This window comes from Pleuronectes platessa, chromosome 3, assembly GCF_947347685.1.
Source record: "Pleuronectes platessa chromosome 3, fPlePla1.1, whole genome shotgun sequence".
Lineage (NCBI taxonomy): Eukaryota > Metazoa > Chordata > Actinopteri > Pleuronectiformes > Pleuronectidae > Pleuronectes > Pleuronectes platessa.
The window spans coordinates 2,055,157-2,073,006 of record NC_070628.1 but is presented as its reverse complement, the minus strand read 5'-3'; the positions used below and the strand labels follow the sequence as shown (position 1 = coordinate 2,073,006).

The following is a 17,850-nucleotide window of genomic DNA, read 5'->3' as shown; positions in this document are numbered from 1 at the left end:
GGAATACGTTAATATGTGAGTTACACTGACAGTTACACAGACGGGGGGGGGTTAGTAGCTTAGCACGCGGTGTGACGATGGTTGTAACAGCCGTGACTCTCACACTCAACCTTTGCAGCGAGCCCTTGTGTCGGGAGCTGGTTCTCTGCACCAGCGGAGTTTCGTCTTTCGGGGAGAAGGACGTCCTTCGTTCTGAAGTTACATCAAAATGCTGCAGCTGTAACCCTCATATATAAAAAGTGCAGACATTTTGTCTATGGTGCAAAAATCCTAATGACCTTCTGGGATTCAAAGTGGCCTCAGTTATATAAATACAATTATATATTTGCCTCCATTAAAAAAATAAAATTAGCAATACACAAATATTGCACGGCTAAGGAGTTTAGATTTATCCGATTTAACGACAAGCTACCGAGGAAAATGTACAAACATGGAAATAATAAAAACCTCTGGTGCTGTATAAATAAATATTTAGATACTCAGTTTTAACTCCCTACGCATGCAGCATGTCTCTCTGGCTGTGGAGGAGGTGGTGGTGGTGGTGGTGGGCCAGGGGGGGGGGCAGAGGTGGAGTCACGGCTGCCAAGGGGAGATGGAGTTGGGCTGTGCGCGGGGGGTGGGGGGGGGTGAAGGTCACGGTGGAGCAGCAGGTAGTTCTCAAGGACAAACATGGCGGAGCTCCTCAGTGCTGCTGCGCCTCCAGCTCTCTCTGGCGGCAGCCCACGGCCGTGATGAGGGCGGCGCCCTTGCCGCTGCCGTCCTCGGACAACAGGAAGGTGACGTCACACTTGGGGGCGAGTTCCTTCACCGTCTGCTGGAAGATCCGGGAGAAGCTGAGGGCAAGAGGGCAACAGGAAACTGTGGTTAGGAGGCAGCTCGCTCAGAGAAACAATAGATGCTCTGTCAGTCCAGAGAGAGAACGAGGACGAGCAGCCGAGCGAGGGAAGTCCACTCAGGACGAAGAAGCTCGACCTCATCTGGAGAGTTGTGTTACTGCAGTTGTCTAGCGAACAACATCAACACATTAATCCTGCTCAATGAGTCCGCTCTCCATTTACAGTAGAACCAGGATATTAGCCTCAAGATGTCTTTGTGAAAGTACTTTAAAAGTGGTTTATAATAATTATTAATATCGATTATCGATGTGTGGTCCTTCAGCTGGAGAGCAGGACTTAGGGATTGGGTTTTTCTCTGCTCTCAGATTTCTGACAACTGAAATTGGATGTTTGAAGCTTTAAACCTTTTTAAAGATGTTTTAATTATCTTTAAAGACCAAATCTTCATCAACCTTTGCGGTCGACTCTCCTCGTCACGACTCTGTGACTCTGCTGCCGAGGTTTTCTCGACTTTAAGCTTTTTAACTTTTACATTCTCAAAAAAAGACCATATAACGCTCCAGTGGAAAGAAACACTGAAAAACTATACGTCTCCTTTACATGTCTGTTGTCTGTGTGACAAAGTTATGATTAAAAATGTCCAATGTTCTCGATTGATGGATACAAGGACATAAGAAGGAAGCATCATGCTGTTCCTGTGTCTTACTGTGGGTGCAGCTTGTAGAGCGTGCCGTCCACGCCCACGGTGACCTCCAGGTGGTCCAGGCCTCGGTTCTCACGGATCTTGTCCACCACGGCAGCCATCCCGGCTCCACAGATCTGAGCCGCGCGGTGGGACACGGTGCCACACACCTCTTTGACGATGATACTGTCATCACAGGTGCTGTCGAGCCCCAGCTGCTGCAGGATGCCCCTGACCTGCAGCAGCGCCAGACGATCGCTGTGGAGCGGGGGGGGGGGGGGGGGGGGGGGGGGGGAGCGAGTCAGAGGTCAGCCGACAGCGGTAAAGTCACCGGATCCCTCACAGCTGTTCCCAGAGGCCAAGGTGGGCTTAGACGGTGTATAAACTAAGTCTTCACAGTGCGTCGCCCCCCCCCCCCTCATTCACTGATGTGTTATCCTCTAGATGCTACTTTTCTGTGAACAATGCTGCTTAAGCACAAGCCTTCATGCAGTTCTCCTCTCAATCATAGCAGCTGTTTATCACGTTTTCACCAGAGATTGTTCATAAACAGACACGAGCAGATATTTAACGTTTCAGATGTTTCATATCTGACGGTTGTTAAAGGATAAAACCAGCAGTGATGTGGTCCGTTCACTTTAATACAACTTTCTTTTGTTTTTGAGTGCTACAAAAAAGTTTGGTTTTAAGAAGACGAGATTGTCTGCAGACCAGTTAACGCTCCTATGAAATTATTTTACCTCCCAAGTCCCAGAGAGGTTATGTTTGTGGACCCTTAACCCCTTATTGCCTGAACTAATTTCCAATTATATAAAAATATTATTTGTGTTTTTGGCCTGTCATACAGATGCTAAATTAAGTGGAGATTGTTCATTTCAATGTAGCATATACAATAGATATAAATTTAGGTATGAGGCAAATTAGCGACATTAGGCATAATGGGGCATAACCTTAATTTAACAAATGTTGGTATGTAGATTATTATATTGATGCTGCTTTTGCTTGACATTGAATAACAACATATGTTTTCTGTACAATCATTGCTGTTCCATCATAACAGTATTTCAAATACAACTTAAAACCTCAAAATAACTTTGCTGCACAGTCCCAAGGGGCTAGTATGTATTTTCCACTCCGCCCACTAGATGGAGGCAGAGTGCTTCCAATACCTTCCTTGGTATGTGTAGAATTTGCACCATCAGGCACAATCGTTACCTCGGCGGCATTAAGACCGGAATGGGGTTTGAGGCATATTTGCAACATTCGTCTACAAGGGGTTAACTGAGACATTCTCGTCTTCTGGTTTTCATCACTTGTGTCCTGCACAGGTTTTTATCAAGTTTAGATCTGCTTCCTTTCTGACACCTCCTCATTATAGTCTTGATCTGTCTGCCTCTAGATAACCAGGGCCACTCACCTCTCTATCTGCGACAGGAACTTTGTCTCGAAGATGCCCGTGGTCTTCAGCGTCTCTGAGATTTGTCCCCGGAAGAGGAAGCCGCGCTTGGTCAGATCGATCAGAATCTGCCTGACGATCTCTCCCAGGTACATGCCGCTGCACATCTTCTCGTATCTGACCAATAGAAGACCAGGAGACAAATCTTTAGATCGCGGCAAGACTGACAGAACACCCGTTGAAGAAATTCAAAGAGTCGGGAGGAGGGTTGATTTTACAGAACTGCTTTTAGATCCAGCTACGACATGAACTGGCAAAGTGTGAATCAGTTCAACATGGACAGTAGAAGGGTTCAAATACTCAGATATACTTTAACATTTAAAACCACTCGACCTTTGTTTTCCCTCGTTGAGTGAGTTCTCGTCCACCGAGGTGTCGTACTGCGTCCTGATGTCGTCCAGGCAGCCGTTGTCTCCGAACGCCCCCCACTCCATGTTGACGCACATGCGCCCCTCGTTCCCGTCCACTATCTCGATGTTCTTCATCTCCTCCATGTAACAGGCGTTACTGCCCGTCCCTGAGAGGACACAACCGTCCATCAACCTCCACACTGAACGGACACTTTAAATACATGACGTACAGAAACTTCTCTAGAGTCCAGGTTTGGAAACAGCTTTCGATTGGAGAAGCGGTTGTTTTTAAAACCCACCTGCGATCAGTCCCACCTCACAAGTGGGTTCCTCGTATGCACAAGTCATCATCGTGCCCACGGTGTCGTTCACTATGGCCACCACATCCAGCTCAAACTCCTAAAACACAAACAACACAAGAAACACTGGTCTCAGGGCGACGGACGAGGAAACCACATTCAAACAATCTCACTATTCATGATTCATGCTTTGTGTTATAATAATCCAACAAATCCGTAAGCAGAGACACAGTTTATTTCATTTCTCTTTATCTGCAAGGCACAAAATATCAGATTATTACTCAAATGCTTTATTTATGTTTCCAGGTTTCCATTGTGCCTGACAGCCATTTAAACTCCATGTTCTCTGTCCAACAATTGGAAGGGGCGTGTTGACAGAGGGATTAATATCTGACCACACTGAGCAGCATGCACTTCACTCACATTCCTCCACAGGCCGAATCCAGAGCAAATACACAAGCTGCGTCACGAGCTCCACCACACTCACACAATACACAGGATCATGTTTGGATCATGTTTGTCGTCACTCTGGTGATTCTCAGTCCAAACGAGCAGACACTCAAAGACACACTCGCTTCCCAGTGTTACAACATGCTGTTTATAACACAATAACCACACACGGCTCCAGGTCCTCAATGCTTTACCTGCCGGTTACTGATTTACAGTCACTTAATACTTACTGGGTTCTCCATCTAAAAGTGTGAAATCAATGTAAGAATCTCAAAATGATCACATTTGAATATGAAAAGTTAAATTCGACTCCTTCACCTTATCTTCAGTTATGTATTCTTCAGTAATCTTCAGATCTGTCTTAAATATTATTCATCATCGTCTTAAAAAGTTAACTTTAACCTGCAGACACCTAACACGATGTTGCTCTATTAAACATTTCATTTTGCTTCCCCCACATTATTTACATTAGTTTAATTTCTCTACTTTATCAGAATAAACCAGTAGCTCTCTGCAGTGGAAACACAGTGAGCAGCACCTCCCAGTCAAAGCACTTAGGATCTGAAATCACTCAATGACATCGATGAACACGGTTAAAGAGTCAAACCCTCGAGATGAGAACTGCATCAGCAAAGCAGCAGATATTAATTTGAATGAGCAGGAAAATGGCAGATATTAAAGTTATAGAATGGAGATGGTTGAAAAAAAACATTTGTTAAAGCTTTTAATTATTTAAAAACAAGTTTCTTTCTCAGTGGGAATAGTTGTGTTACTGTGGCAGCACGTTCCTGTAACAGTAAATATCATGAGGGCAGTGGACACACTGGGCTGTTTTCTGTGTTGCTGCAGTGATAATAAAAGTCTCACGTTACCTCTTTCCTCTTGATGGCGTCCCGGAGCAGCTCCACCACGTCCTCGCCCTCGCAGTCTGTGGCCTTGAAGCCTTTGGTCCAGGTGACGAGCTTCCCCTGCAGAGCACACAAGTCTCATGAGGACAAATCCACACTGCGGAAATAAACGCTTTGCAAAATTTGGCAATTTGTGGAGAACATACTGCGTCCAAGCTGGTCTGGTGGCAGGGGAAGGAGAAGGTGAAGCCGAGCGGCAGTCGAGCACTTTTCATTCCCATGTAGTCCAGGAAGTCGGAGATGCAGTGCACGATGTGGTCAAAGAGCTGGAGAGAGAGAGAGATACTGTTAGCGGTTAGCAAACGTAGAGATATGGTTTGCTCTGCTCATACTTTGGTTTCTATGGTTTAGAAACACCCTCATAGATAGATGCATCCTCCAAATGTGGTTTATAGTGAATAGAAATGGAAGTAAATCTATTTCCAAGCTGAAAAGACGATTTTTTTTTACCTCCTCTCCAGTTCCCTGCATGACCTCTATGGGAATCTGGTAGATCTTGTTGTGCATCTCCACCGACCGTCTCTTCCCGCTGCGGATCTTCACCAGAAGAACACGGAAGTTGGTTCCTCCGAGGTCCAGAGCGAGGAAATCTCCGTTCTCTGTGTTTTACAAGAACGTTCTCGTTAGCAGGAGAAGCTTCAGATCTTAATCTGGTGCCAGGGAATCGACTTTTTAACTTTGAAATGAAGAACCCAGGAGTTGAATATTCAAAAGGTTAAAGATTCGCAGGTTTTCATTGCAGCAGGAACATTTCAAGTTTTGTTAATGAAATCCGAGGTTTTTCCTCCTGGATTGAAATGGTCCTGCTCTTGTCTGAACTGGTCTGTGTCGTTAATCTCTCCACTGTCATTAGCTGTAAACCATAATGGAGGTTTAATCTGATGATGGCGTGATGGGGGAGGACTGGGGATCTTTTTTTGAATAATGCAGAGGAGCCGGATTCTCTTGTTCTTGCTTCATCTGCGTCGAGTCTCGTCTTGACTTTTGGAAAACTGCCAAGTGGTGAAGCCTCCGGTTGTTTAGCTCTTTGTTGACGTGAGACATTGAAACCTGGTGTAAACGGAAGATCTGCTTATAAATAGTTTCTGGTCTTCATGGACTGATGGACAATATCTGGTTCAGCATCAAGGACACCTCTACGTGCAGATTGGGAAATCAGAGGATCGAATCCCCGACCTTCCCTTTCGTGAGTGACCCGCTCTGCCTCCTGGTCATAGTGTAAATCAAGATGGACGACACGTCTCCACCTCCTCCAGCGGACTCTGTTTTACGAATATTGAGACAAAGTCTACACAGCGGCGATCGGGGGAGCTTACTATCGACCAATCACAAGTCAGCTGTCAATCACTAATTCTCAGTCCGCATCAGATAATAAAAAACTGATCTTATCAGAGACATAAACGCACACATACATCAGTGTGATAAGGACTTTCGTAAAATGACAGAAACCATCTTTGAGAAGGAGGAGGCTTATTTATGACCTATACTGCAGCCAGCCACCAGGGGGCCCAATGAGACCGATAGACTTTTGGGAAGCCCTCATGTCGTCCATCTTTCTTTTCCACTCGGATCATAACCAGAATCTGATCAATAAACTGCAGCAATGTCTCGAATCCCATTAAAATACAAAGTTCGGTGACTTGTCGATTTTACAAATACTTTCCCTGCATTCTCCACGAGCTTCTACTCTGTGATGAAAAGCCAGTTTATGGTATTTTAGTAGAATAATATGACGGATGTAAAATCGTGTCTCTCTCTAATCACCTGATCCGTCGGGTGTGCTCCGGACGAAGGTGGGCAGCATCTTGACGGCAGCCTCCTGGTGGCTCTCCTTCTTCAGGCCTCGCTCGATCTCGGCCCTCATGCGTTTCTTCACCTCCAGCAGCTGGGCCTTGCTCAGCCGGAACTCCGCCAGCGTCTGCTGGATCTGGCGCGACTGCTCCGTCAGCCGGTACGCCACCGCGGTCACCATGGCTGCTCCCTTCGCACTCCCACTCTCCGACAGCAGGAAGCGCACGTCCGAGTCCGGCACCAGGCGGCGCACCGTCTTGTGCAGGCGGCGGGCGTATCTGATCAGAGAGCAGCAGAGGTCCACAGTCAAGAGGGAGGCTTCACTTAGGGGATCCACACTGTCACAGACTGACAGAGTGGGGAGAGACACTGAGCAGCATGTGAGAGGATGGTATTAGATAGAGAGATAGATAGATAGATGGATACTCTATTAATCCAGAGGGAAATTCAGATTATTTACTTCATTTCTCACCTCCATTGATTTATCTCAGTTCTAAATGAAGACAAACTCGTACAGAACTTCACAGAAAATATGTATCGGACATATTCTTGAATTTAAAATCAAGTTAATGGAGCTGGTTGATGTCTTTGAAATCATTGACCTTGATATTAATCTGGATTTATTCTGGATTGTTATCATAATATGACATAATCTCATGTAATCTCATCACTGACCCGTAGTTCAGTGCTGTCCATTAAATTAAGCTTTATTGTTTGTGTCCAGATACAAAACCTAAAGAAGTAAATGTCCGTTTGTGTTCAGAATCATTACTCTTGAAAATTAAGGTCAAAGTGTCATGATTTGATTTAACCTTAGATATGCCTAGATTATCTGACGAGGAGTTATTATTTAAAACTCCTCTATATTCGTCAGATGTTCTAGGTTGAAGGATTTATTTGAACTCTTTCCTTGCTGTGGTTTCTAGCCTCTGTCTCTGTGTTGGTCCTGAATGTGAAACATGAAGACGCTGCGTCCTCGGAGCATCACTTGTGTGTAACTCTCCCCTGACCTCCTGTGTGAAGTGCTACTCACTGCGGGTGCATCTTGTAGAGCGACCCGTCGATGCCCACGGTGGTGCGCAGGCGAGCCACTCCTTTGTTTTCCTTTAGGCGAGAGAGGATGCCTCCCAGCGTGGATGCGATTAGATTTGCCGAACGGAAAGACACGATGGTGCACACGTGCTGCACGGCCAGGCAGTCCTCATCCGAGGGCTCCACCCCGAGCCTGGTCAGGGTCTCCATGCACTTCTTCAGTCCTTCTTTAGTCCTGAGATCAGAGGGATTCATCATTATTAAGAAGGCCGTCCACGCACCTGCAGGACCGAGTCGCTCTGCTCACTCACTTTTCGATGGCAGACACGTGTTTGGTCTCGATCTTCCCTTTGGTCAGGAGCTCGGGGGTTATCCGCCCCTCAAACAGCAGGCCCTCTTTGGCCATCTTCACCAGAATGAGTCGGACCAGCTCCCCCATGTACATCCCACTGGCCATCTTCTCGAACCTGAGCACAGGGAAGGAACCGGTTTGTGTCAGCTGATGCATCTTCTCTTTAGAGGACTTTGCTGGACAGGAGGCCTGAACTCTTTTTATGTGACATAACAATATGTTTCTGCTTCAGGAACAAAAAATCATTTCTAGAGTAGTGTGTAAAAGGAAACATCCTCCCACAGCCTCCCCAAGAATTCAAGCAGAACACTTTGATGAATTGTGCTTTCTTCTACTTTACGTTTTTGAAGAAAAGATTTCTGCCCAAAAACTAAACCTTGAGTTTCAAAGGGAATTCTTACAGCTGCTTCCCTGGGTTGATGGACCCTCTGTCGATCTCACGGTCAAACTCTGTGCGGAGGTCCTCCAGGGACCCGTCGTCCCCGAAGGCCCCCCACTCGGTGTTGATGCACATCCGGCCCTCGTCTCCCTCCACCAGGTCGATGTGACGCAGCTCCTCCATGTAGCAGGCGTTGGTTCCCGTCCCTGAATGGAGGCAGAGCAGTGGGAGTCACATGACTTGTGCTTTGGTGCCCTCACATGTAGAACTGTGCTCACGGCTCTTTGACGAGCTGGTGTTAAGGTTTTTAGATCTTATGAGAAAGTGTGTTTCTCACAGCACAGAACCATCAGGTTGTGGGGTCGAGTCCTCACCTATAATGATGCCCACTTCACAGCGCCGGTCGTCAAATCCACAGGTCATCATGGTGCCGGTCGTGTCGTTGACCACCGCCATGATGTCGGCGTCACAGTCCTGGAAAAAACAAGATTTGTCAAGACACAACTAACACATTTCTAACACAACTATTCCATCAGGGGACAAACCAGCTGTAGAATAGTTGAATAGGATAAAACCCTCACCCCTCGTTTCTTGATGGCCTTGTTCAGAAGCTTCACAACGTCCATTCCTTCCACGCCACTGGCTTTAAACTTCTTTGTCCATGTCACTAGGACTGCCTGTAAGACAATTGGTTTCATGAGAGACAAGACGTAAAGGTCCAGGTTTCACAGGTTAGTAGTTTTTCTATCGACATCATCAAAAAGGACATTTGGCTGCTTTTCAGAACGTGTTTAGAGAAATTAAAACTAATTCTATACAACACATTATATAAAGTTTACCTCGTCCAGTTTGCTCTGGGCGCAGGGGAAAGAGAAGGTTAATCCGACCGGAAGCTTTTTGTCCTTGATTTTCTGCTTCTCCATGAAATCAGCCAGGCAGTCTGCGACGTGACCAAAGAGCTGCGAACAGAGGAGATTCCAACAGTTGTGTTAGATATACACAACGATACAACATTAGACACTTTACTGTTAATATAAGACTTTCTCTCATATAGACCTCACACCCAACTTTCATTCAGAACACATCAGCAGTCAGTTGACGTAAGAGTATGAGAGTGACAGAGGTTTGTTTTCTGTTTCTATTTAGTTTTTTCTCAGGTATACTTGTGTCGACAGATTCAAAAGTCTGGATGTGATTGATTTACAAGCTTTACAAACATCTTGTGATCAACTTGATTTCTTTAAGCTGTTTTCAGAAATTGAATTAGTACGGCTCCTGTTTTCCATCCTGAGGTATTTGTATTATTTCAGTTTGAATTATTGAAGTATATTTCTTGCTGTTTTCTCACATGGACTCACTCTGACAATTTCTGGACAATTACACGGGGGGGGGGGGGGGGCACTTTCAGGAAAATGTCCAGACTTCGGTGCAGTTCACGTTTTCTGATCTCTTCTCTAAAACCTAAATCTTTGTAACCAGCATATTCTTAGAAAGTCTGAGTAAAATGTAATATTTAACTAAAATCCTCCGGTTCGTCTGAGCCACTTTGTTAACAAACCTGTTCATATATCACGTTACATTTCTGAGCAGCTGTCCCTTCCACATTTCAACTAAACAGCATCTGTCCCGTCCTGTCTGCGTCTCCGTCCCGCTCTGGACCAATCAGGCAGCGGCGGACGGGGCGTCCATGTTTTGGTGATCGTGTTACACTGCGCCCGCCGGCTGTTCTGTGCAGGTTCAGTGTAGGTCAGGCTCGGTGTGACGCTCTCTGCTCTCAGTGTTACTGCAGAGGTAGTTTTACACAAAGTGATCTGTGGCCTGACCTTCAGTGAGGCCGGGGCAAACACTGAGTAGAAAGAATCCTCTGGGTGACCTGGGTCGGGCTGTGTTGATAAAAGGGATTACAACACCGGGACATGTTAAACACAGTCTGGTGCCTGTTTTTAGAAACAGCCATCGATTTTGTTTTTTGTCTGTTTAGGAAAAATCGATAAAGTTTAACCCTAAGGTTTAAAAATACACGGATGTCCTCAGTTGACCTTGGACCTCCACCAGGGTCCAAAGGTCCAGTTAAAGTTAATCTCCTAAATGTACCTGATTTATTTATTTTTATTTTTAAATGTCCTATTTCACATTATAGAGGTGTTGAAAGATTCTAAGTGCATCGTTGTGTTTTGTGAAAATCCGTTAATTAGTTTTTGTGCGATCGTGCTGACAGGTGGGAGGGGCTTCACCTCCTTGGCAGAGGTAAAGATAGAAGACATGTGATCACCTGAGTCCCGTTCCCGTGGATGATGTCATCCGGGGTCTCGTACACCTGGCTCTCCATCTGAACCGGCTGCTTCTTGTCCCGCGTCACTTTCACCCGCAGGATCCGAAAGTTAGACCCCCCGAGGTCCAGCGCTATGAAGTCTCCCTTTTCTGACAGAATGAGAGATTCACATGAAAGGTCTGTGAGACACACCTGTCAGCAGGATACAGGTCCAGATACCAGAGGCAAATCACAATACATCTACTAACAAGGAGAGAATGTGTTTTTAATTTCACGACACTAATTTCAAGATTCCAGAACATTTCTGGGACAATGGAAAGTCCATCAGTTTCTTTCTCTTCCCATTATTTGGACGCAGATCACAGCTGTCTGTCTGAATAAAGTAGATCTGTCCCGCGTGTGTGAAATAAAACCGAGAACGATTGAAGTCGATCATAGAATCTGATCCCGTCGGAACCTGAGGCCTGACAAGAGAAACGTCCGTTAAGAGACACAAATGGAAAAATGGCCTAAAAGCAACTCAGCTGGTGTCCCACTGAAGCTCTTATTGTGAAAAGGCCAGAGGTGTCTGCTGCTCCAGGCAAGAAGCCCGAATGTAACCGGATCCTCCACAGAGAGAAGAAGCGTCACAGCTGCTTTCATTTCACCCACTGAAATATTTACTCACAACCTGGTGCCACTCAGGATTTTGTCTTGATTAGAAACTGAGAGTTACCTTGTCTGGACTGTGGCACTTTAATTCTAATCTCAAAACTCAAAAACTGAAGGGGGAAAGGTCCCTAATATCTAAATACCCTTATTTTGTATTTGTCTGACACTGACCCAAAGTGACTCACAATGCAGACGATAACACGTGTGTGTGGTTTGCGCAGTGGGATCTGACCTGTGACCTCGTGGTGTTGATTCAAGTCGGGAAGAATCCGTCCTCCCAACTAAACAATGTCCTTCACTCGGTGACTCTGTGACTTTAGTGTTTGCTGCGTTGTGCTATTTATCCCCTTGACCTGCCTGGAATGAGCTGTGACCGGGCCTGACATCCACAAGTGTTTCTGACTGAGGGCAGATCACGTGTCCAGGTGATAGTCGCGTCCCACCACGACCCTGCACTCCAGTCCCATCGATTCGTGGATATAAATAGAAATCTGCTCCTGTTGGCAAACCCTCTGGAATTGCATCATTTGAAGAGTTCACCCAGTAAAAGTTTATGGGATTTGTGGATTTACTGGATTTTTCCCCACAGTGTTTATTTAAATTATCATCTGCATTGTTTTCATTACAAGTAGAGTCCGACTTCCCCAGACGTGATTGAGTTGCTTTGTGGATCTCAGTTGTGTCTCAGACTCAACTCTAAACGGACTAAAGTTTAAACATGAGATTGACACTGGATTTGTGAGAGCAGCACTGAGATGAGCAGGTCTTTGTCACATTTGAGTCTTCTACTCGTAGACTAATCTTATTACACAGGAAGGTTTACCGTGCTCTGTGACTCCTCATTAGAGCTCAGCCATGATTTCATTCACCCGTTGTCCTTTGAGTCGCTCAGAGGGAAAGAGGAATTAGATTATCTGTCACTGAACCTCAGCTCAGGTTACAGAGGAGGAACGTTTCTGGTGCAGCTGATGGAGCTCCCGTGGCTCCAGCTCTGCTTCCTGTCTTCACACAGTGTGTTGTAGTTGAAACCTGGAGCTATTTATAATGTGAGAGACGGCTGGAAGGTGACAGCGTCCCCTCCTTGTTCGGGCCTCGGCTCATAGGACAACCACTTGATGTTCTGTCTGTGTTTGGACACTGTTTACTAACAAGGACGAGGCAAGATGGCAGCATGAAGGTCTACACACAGAATCATCATTAATTACTTATTTCTTATAATGTTATAGAACAAGATTTCATGCCATTTTTTCCAAACTATCTATTTTTCAGAATATTTTGACGAGACTGGATCAGTGTTTGTGTGCTATGAGACGAAGACGTCATGTGATTGTGTTGTTTGAACTCCTCGGCCCAGAGGCTGAAACAATGGAGATCTACTGAGTCCACGTCCAGAGCACAAAGAGGCTTGTGTTAACTCATCAGCCCCTTTTTTTATTATAACAGATCAAAACAAATCAATTTACAGTTCTGACTAAAGACGGTTTATAATCCACGTCAACCTGTCCTGTTGTTAAAGGACAAACTATCATGGGACACATTGTGGAAAATACTGTTGTGACAAGAAATGACAGAAGCCATCTTTGGATGGTCCTCGTCCCATCCAATAACATGAAGGAGGCAGCGTTTATCACCTATACTGCAGCCGGCCATCAGGGGGCGATCAAGATGCTTTGGCTTCACTTTTTGGAGGCATCATGTCGGCCATCTTTGTTTACAGATTCTTCGAGCACGTTAAGCAATAACTTATTTGTTTGATTGGATTAGAAAAGTCACTAAAAGGTTCTTATTTAAAAATAACTTCCAAGTTATATCTAAACGTGAAGTTGGCAGCGACGCCTCAATCAAGTAATTGTAATTCTAAGTTTTGCTTTAAGTCGTGAAGAACGTTCAAGCAAATGTTTCCCTCATATCTCATAAATGTTAAATTACTACTACTGTTCATTTTATTCCCTGAGGCTCTGGATGTGAACTCTACCTGATCCGTCGGGGATGGACCTGACGAAGGTGGGCAGCATCTTGACGGTGGCCGTGGTGCTGGTGTCACGGCCGAGCCCGTTTTCCATCTCCCTGCGGAACCGGTTCATGACGTCCCTCAGCGTCTCGTCCGAGAAGCGCATGGAGTACAGGTACTTATCGATCTGAAGGAGGAGGACACAGACACAGGGGGGTCAGGGACGGGTCAAAATATAAACCTAAACATTTAAAACTATTAAAAAACGGTTCATTTACAGTTTAGACGGCAATCGATTTAAAGATATTTCCGGACGAGGGGTTTGTAACTTTCTGATGAATAGAAACTTTAGATTGTCTCTTTATTATTTGTTTAGTCACCGCTTTGTTGAGTTATTTTGAGCACAGACACACAGACACACACACTCAGACACACACACACACAGGTGAAGACATTCCCCTGCTGTCTAGGCAGCGCTCAGGATAATAAGTCAGTGTGCAGAGCCGGTAGCCTTGGTAGCATCAAGTTTAAATTCATGCTGTGTCACTGATTAACTCGAGACAATAACCACGTGTTAAACTGACTAAACTTTAACTTCAGGGACAATAACCACAGTCACAGTGACAGAAGCATTTCCACTGTGGTTGGTTTTGTCCTCCATTCGATTTAATTTGCAGCACAAACACAGAATAACAGTTTGACCTCAGCTCATTGGCCGGTCGGTGTTTCCTGGGTCATTATTCCTCGGGAAGAGTTTGACCTCTTCCCCTGAAATGTTCAACCCAAAGTTCAACCCTGGTGCCAGGAGCCCTCGCGTTGTGTGACCACTTCCTTTCCCCTGAGTCATGTTAACACATCATGTGAAGGAGCCTCGGAACCCGAGCAGATGTTTCCATGATGTCTAACAAAAACCAGTGGCTTTAATAATCAGCGGGTTTAAAACTGCCACTCTGTGCAGTTTAATTGTTGCATTAGAGTTAATGCATCTAATTAGGGCATGTGTGTTTTGGGGGGGGGGGGGGGGGGGGGGATTTGCTCTGGCCACTCACTGTTGTTGTTACATCATCACACAGTGCATGCCATGGGGCACACCGGCCTATTCTGTCCACACACTTTATTCCCATCAGGCCTCTCTGTGAAGCGTCTCTATTTTTAGCCTCTCAGAAAAAAGACAGATGTAATGTGAGGGTCATAAAAACTGTTTGAGACGATTTCCTAAAAATAATGAGCAGAAAACAAGATGTGTTTTTCTATTCCCGTCCTCGTCACACGTCTGTCGGGGGAGTTTAATCGTTCAGTTATTCAACGTCTTTCTTTTATACTGAAAACAAACATCCTTAATATTCTCTACCATCCTTAAAGAAACTGTAACGATCCCACGGAGAGAAAACGACTCGTTACAGCAGCAGAACGATGGAGGAAAAGTATAAAAATATAATAAAATATAAGATAAAACTAAATACAAAATGTTCATAATATAAACATTAAATCCAGACGCCCTTGAGTAAAGTTCTAACCTTTATTTGAAGTTGAGTGATGCCATTATGACGTATTTGTGGCAACACGACCCTAAACGTTATTGTTTCCTGTTTTCAGTTCGTAGAGATGAACCCACTTTTTCTGTGAGAGGTTAAAGTTCTGTAAATATGTGTTTAAAGTAATTTAGGCTCATAATAAAAGTATTAATTATATTAGTCTGATCCAGAGTTTACTGTCAGGTTACGCTACGTCGGCCTATTTCATCATTGGCTCGTGCAACTACTGCACAGTGACATCACGCACGACATCACTCCCCCTCCACCTCTGCCCACTCCCCGTCCCCCCGGGGACATCTTGCCGCTCTCTCATCCAATCAGGTGGCTGGTTTCTACTCATCCTCAGGTCAGTGTCTCTGCATCCAGCTCTCATTTCTCTGCTGATGAATTCGTTGTGTGTTCGCCCGCAGAAATAACAGAATGACGAGGGGAACGAGGGAGGAGAGGGAAGAGTGAGAGAACAGAGTGAGAAGGAGGGAGGGACGGCATCACGACTTTCCCCCGACGGCCGCTCACAGACACCTGTCTGCTTCTGACGCTCTGGAAACCGACGCTCTGGAAACACTCGCTGGTGAGAGTCTGTCTGCAGCACGTCACCACCATCACTCACCACAGCCCTCGTCAAGGACACCACGTCCAACACCGTGAACCCACCTGAACCAACTAGAACACCATCAAATCCCCGGTAGAGTTCATCATGGCCTCCTCCACTTCCCTCCTCCCCCTCCTCCCCCCAGCCTGATACGCCCCACAGCCTCATGTACATGCTGCCATGTTAACCGGCGTCCATGTCCGCCCAACCGGCCGCTGTCACCCCACACATTCCTCCTCTCCCACACAAAGCCACCGCCGCCTCTCACACTCACCTTCTTGAGTTGATCATCCTTCAACTCGGTGAAGTAGTAGGCCAGAAGCTGAGCGGCTATCATCGTGGCTGCACGTCCGCCAGGAGCTGTCAGCGACTAGGAGGCGGTGAGAGAGCAGAGAGGAGGGAGAGGAAGGCTGCCGTCCCCCCACAGTGATCCCTCTTTATCCTGAGGAGGAGGAGGAGGAGGAGGAGGAGGAGGAGGAGGAAGCAGGCCGCGGCCCAGCGCCGGCACAGAGCAAGGTTAAAGAGAAGAAGTCTGGTGGAACAGGAGTGCAGCAGTGGTCGTGCCTGCTAGTCTGCGACGGGCACACACTCACAGCCCCTATCTCACACACACACACACACCCACACACAGCACAAACACACACACTGAGCCACACAAGCACACACAGAGGCTGGGTTAGTGTGTGTCTCCTCCCTCTGAGCGGCTGGCTCCCTGTTAGCTCTGGGGAGATGCAGCAGCTCTGCTCTGGAGTGGTGGTTCTGTTATACCCTGCCCCCAACGAGCTCTCTGATTGGCCGAGCAGGGGAACGTGAAGGAGAGGAGGGGCGGATGAGAGGAGGGGGCTTCTCCCACAGCAGTGAGGGAGGGGGAGAGAGAGAGAGAGAGAGAGGGAGGGAGAGAGAGAGGGAGGGGGAGGGGGGGGGGGGGGGTCTGAGCTGAGGGAGGAAGCTGCTCCTGCATGAGACTTCCCTCACGTTGCCATGGCACCCAGAGGAGGACGTGCAGGGGGACAGGGCCGCCACACGATGATGTCATCACCGCTCGTCCTGCTGCATCACCCCCCCGCAGCATCACATGACCAACTGTGACAGGCGTTAGAGAGGCCGACTCGTGACGGACGGTTTCTTATCTCCTGTCACGGTGTCCCAGTCCTCAGACCAGAACTCCCAGTGACTGCTTCAGAATCACAACATTTAAAACCTCTCATTTCAGGTAACTGGGCAGTGATGTTCACTCCTGACCTTGGGAAGATGGAAAAGTCTCTTTTCAATATTCATAAGAGTTATGGAAAGGCACAAATCATTTTCTGCTGATCTGGATCCACACCCAAATGTAATGGAGACTTTATCCTTTCTTTAAAACAAACACACACATCAACCAGCCAACAAACTGACAGAGGTGGAAACACAACCTCATTGGCAAAGGTGATAACAACACTAAAGCCAGAAGACAACTGGAAAAACATCTGATCACTATTTTTCTTCACAAGCTTTTTTGTTGTCGTGTGTCTTGTCGGCGGGTCCTTGGTTCAAATCCCACAAAAGAGCCTCCAATACAGTAAAGGGACATGAAGGCTGGAGTTAAAGGTTCCATAAGCAGGTGATATATATAAAAACAAAGGGAAAGTAAAGCAATCAAACCACAGAGAAATGTACACAGACATTATTAGAAAGATGGATAGATAGAAGGATAGATAGAAGGATAGATGGATGCCTGTGAGTCCGGCCCATAGCCCCCCGGAGCCGTCTTCTGCAGCCGGGGGGTCACAGGGTGCATGGATGAAAAGAACGACCTCCCTGTACTGTCTCTCCCCCACAGGGCTAGAGAGAGAGAGAGAGAGAGAGGGGAGGAGGGGGAGGAAGAGGAGGAGGGGGGCTTAACATTGATTCACTCCTCTCACAGGCAGAGTATCCAGCGTGGTGTCATGGCTGCTTCAGGGTGACCTTCTCCACCGACCTTCACTTGTGTCCGAGTCCTGACACACAAACCCAGTACTGAACATGTCCTCAGGAAACCAGTGCACTGAACCAGTGAAGCACTGAACCAGTGAAGCACTGAACCAGAGGAAGAGTCAAAGTAAACTGTCCCACAGACTTTATTTAATATTATTAAAGCGACAGATGGATTAGGAATAATCTCAGCAAACTAATCACATTAGTGACGACAGTTCCTGATCATTACAAAGAGTGACGCTTGTTCCAGAGTCTTCAAAAGTCTGAAGTCCAAATTTATAAATGTTTTTCCTTCAAAAGTATTAAGATGTGTTTTGGTAAATTCTCATTTATTGAATTTGGTCAAACATCTCAACGATTC

The 17,850-nt window shown here is 46.3% G+C and overlaps 1 protein-coding gene across 2 annotated transcripts; it reads right to left on the bottom strand.

Moving 5' to 3' along the window:
- Positions 1–682: 682 nt before the first annotated feature.
- LOC128436926 (hexokinase-1) lies at positions 683–16,259 on the bottom strand. 2 transcript variants are annotated; one of them, XM_053418864.1, is made up of 18 exons: positions 15,811–16,259; positions 13,434–13,596; positions 10,808–10,956; positions 9,375–9,494; positions 9,117–9,212; positions 8,910–9,009; positions 8,558–8,741; positions 8,116–8,271; positions 7,806–8,039; positions 6,746–7,050; positions 5,432–5,580; positions 5,128–5,247; positions 4,946–5,041; positions 3,624–3,723; positions 3,308–3,491; positions 2,936–3,091; positions 1,543–1,776; positions 683–833 (listed from the first exon to the last, which is right to left on the bottom strand). In XM_053418864.1, the coding sequence occupies exons 1-18, from the start codon at positions 15,871–15,873 to the stop codon at positions 683–685; spliced, it is 2,760 nt and encodes a 919-aa protein (XP_053274839.1). In that variant the 5' UTR covers positions 15,874–16,259. The 2 variants fall into 2 exon arrangements, with proteins under 2 accessions (XP_053274839.1, XP_053274840.1); XM_053418865.1 differs by lacking the exons at positions 13,434–13,596; positions 15,811–16,259 and adding an exon at positions 12,282–12,655.
- Positions 16,260–17,850: the final 1,591 nt, after the last annotated feature.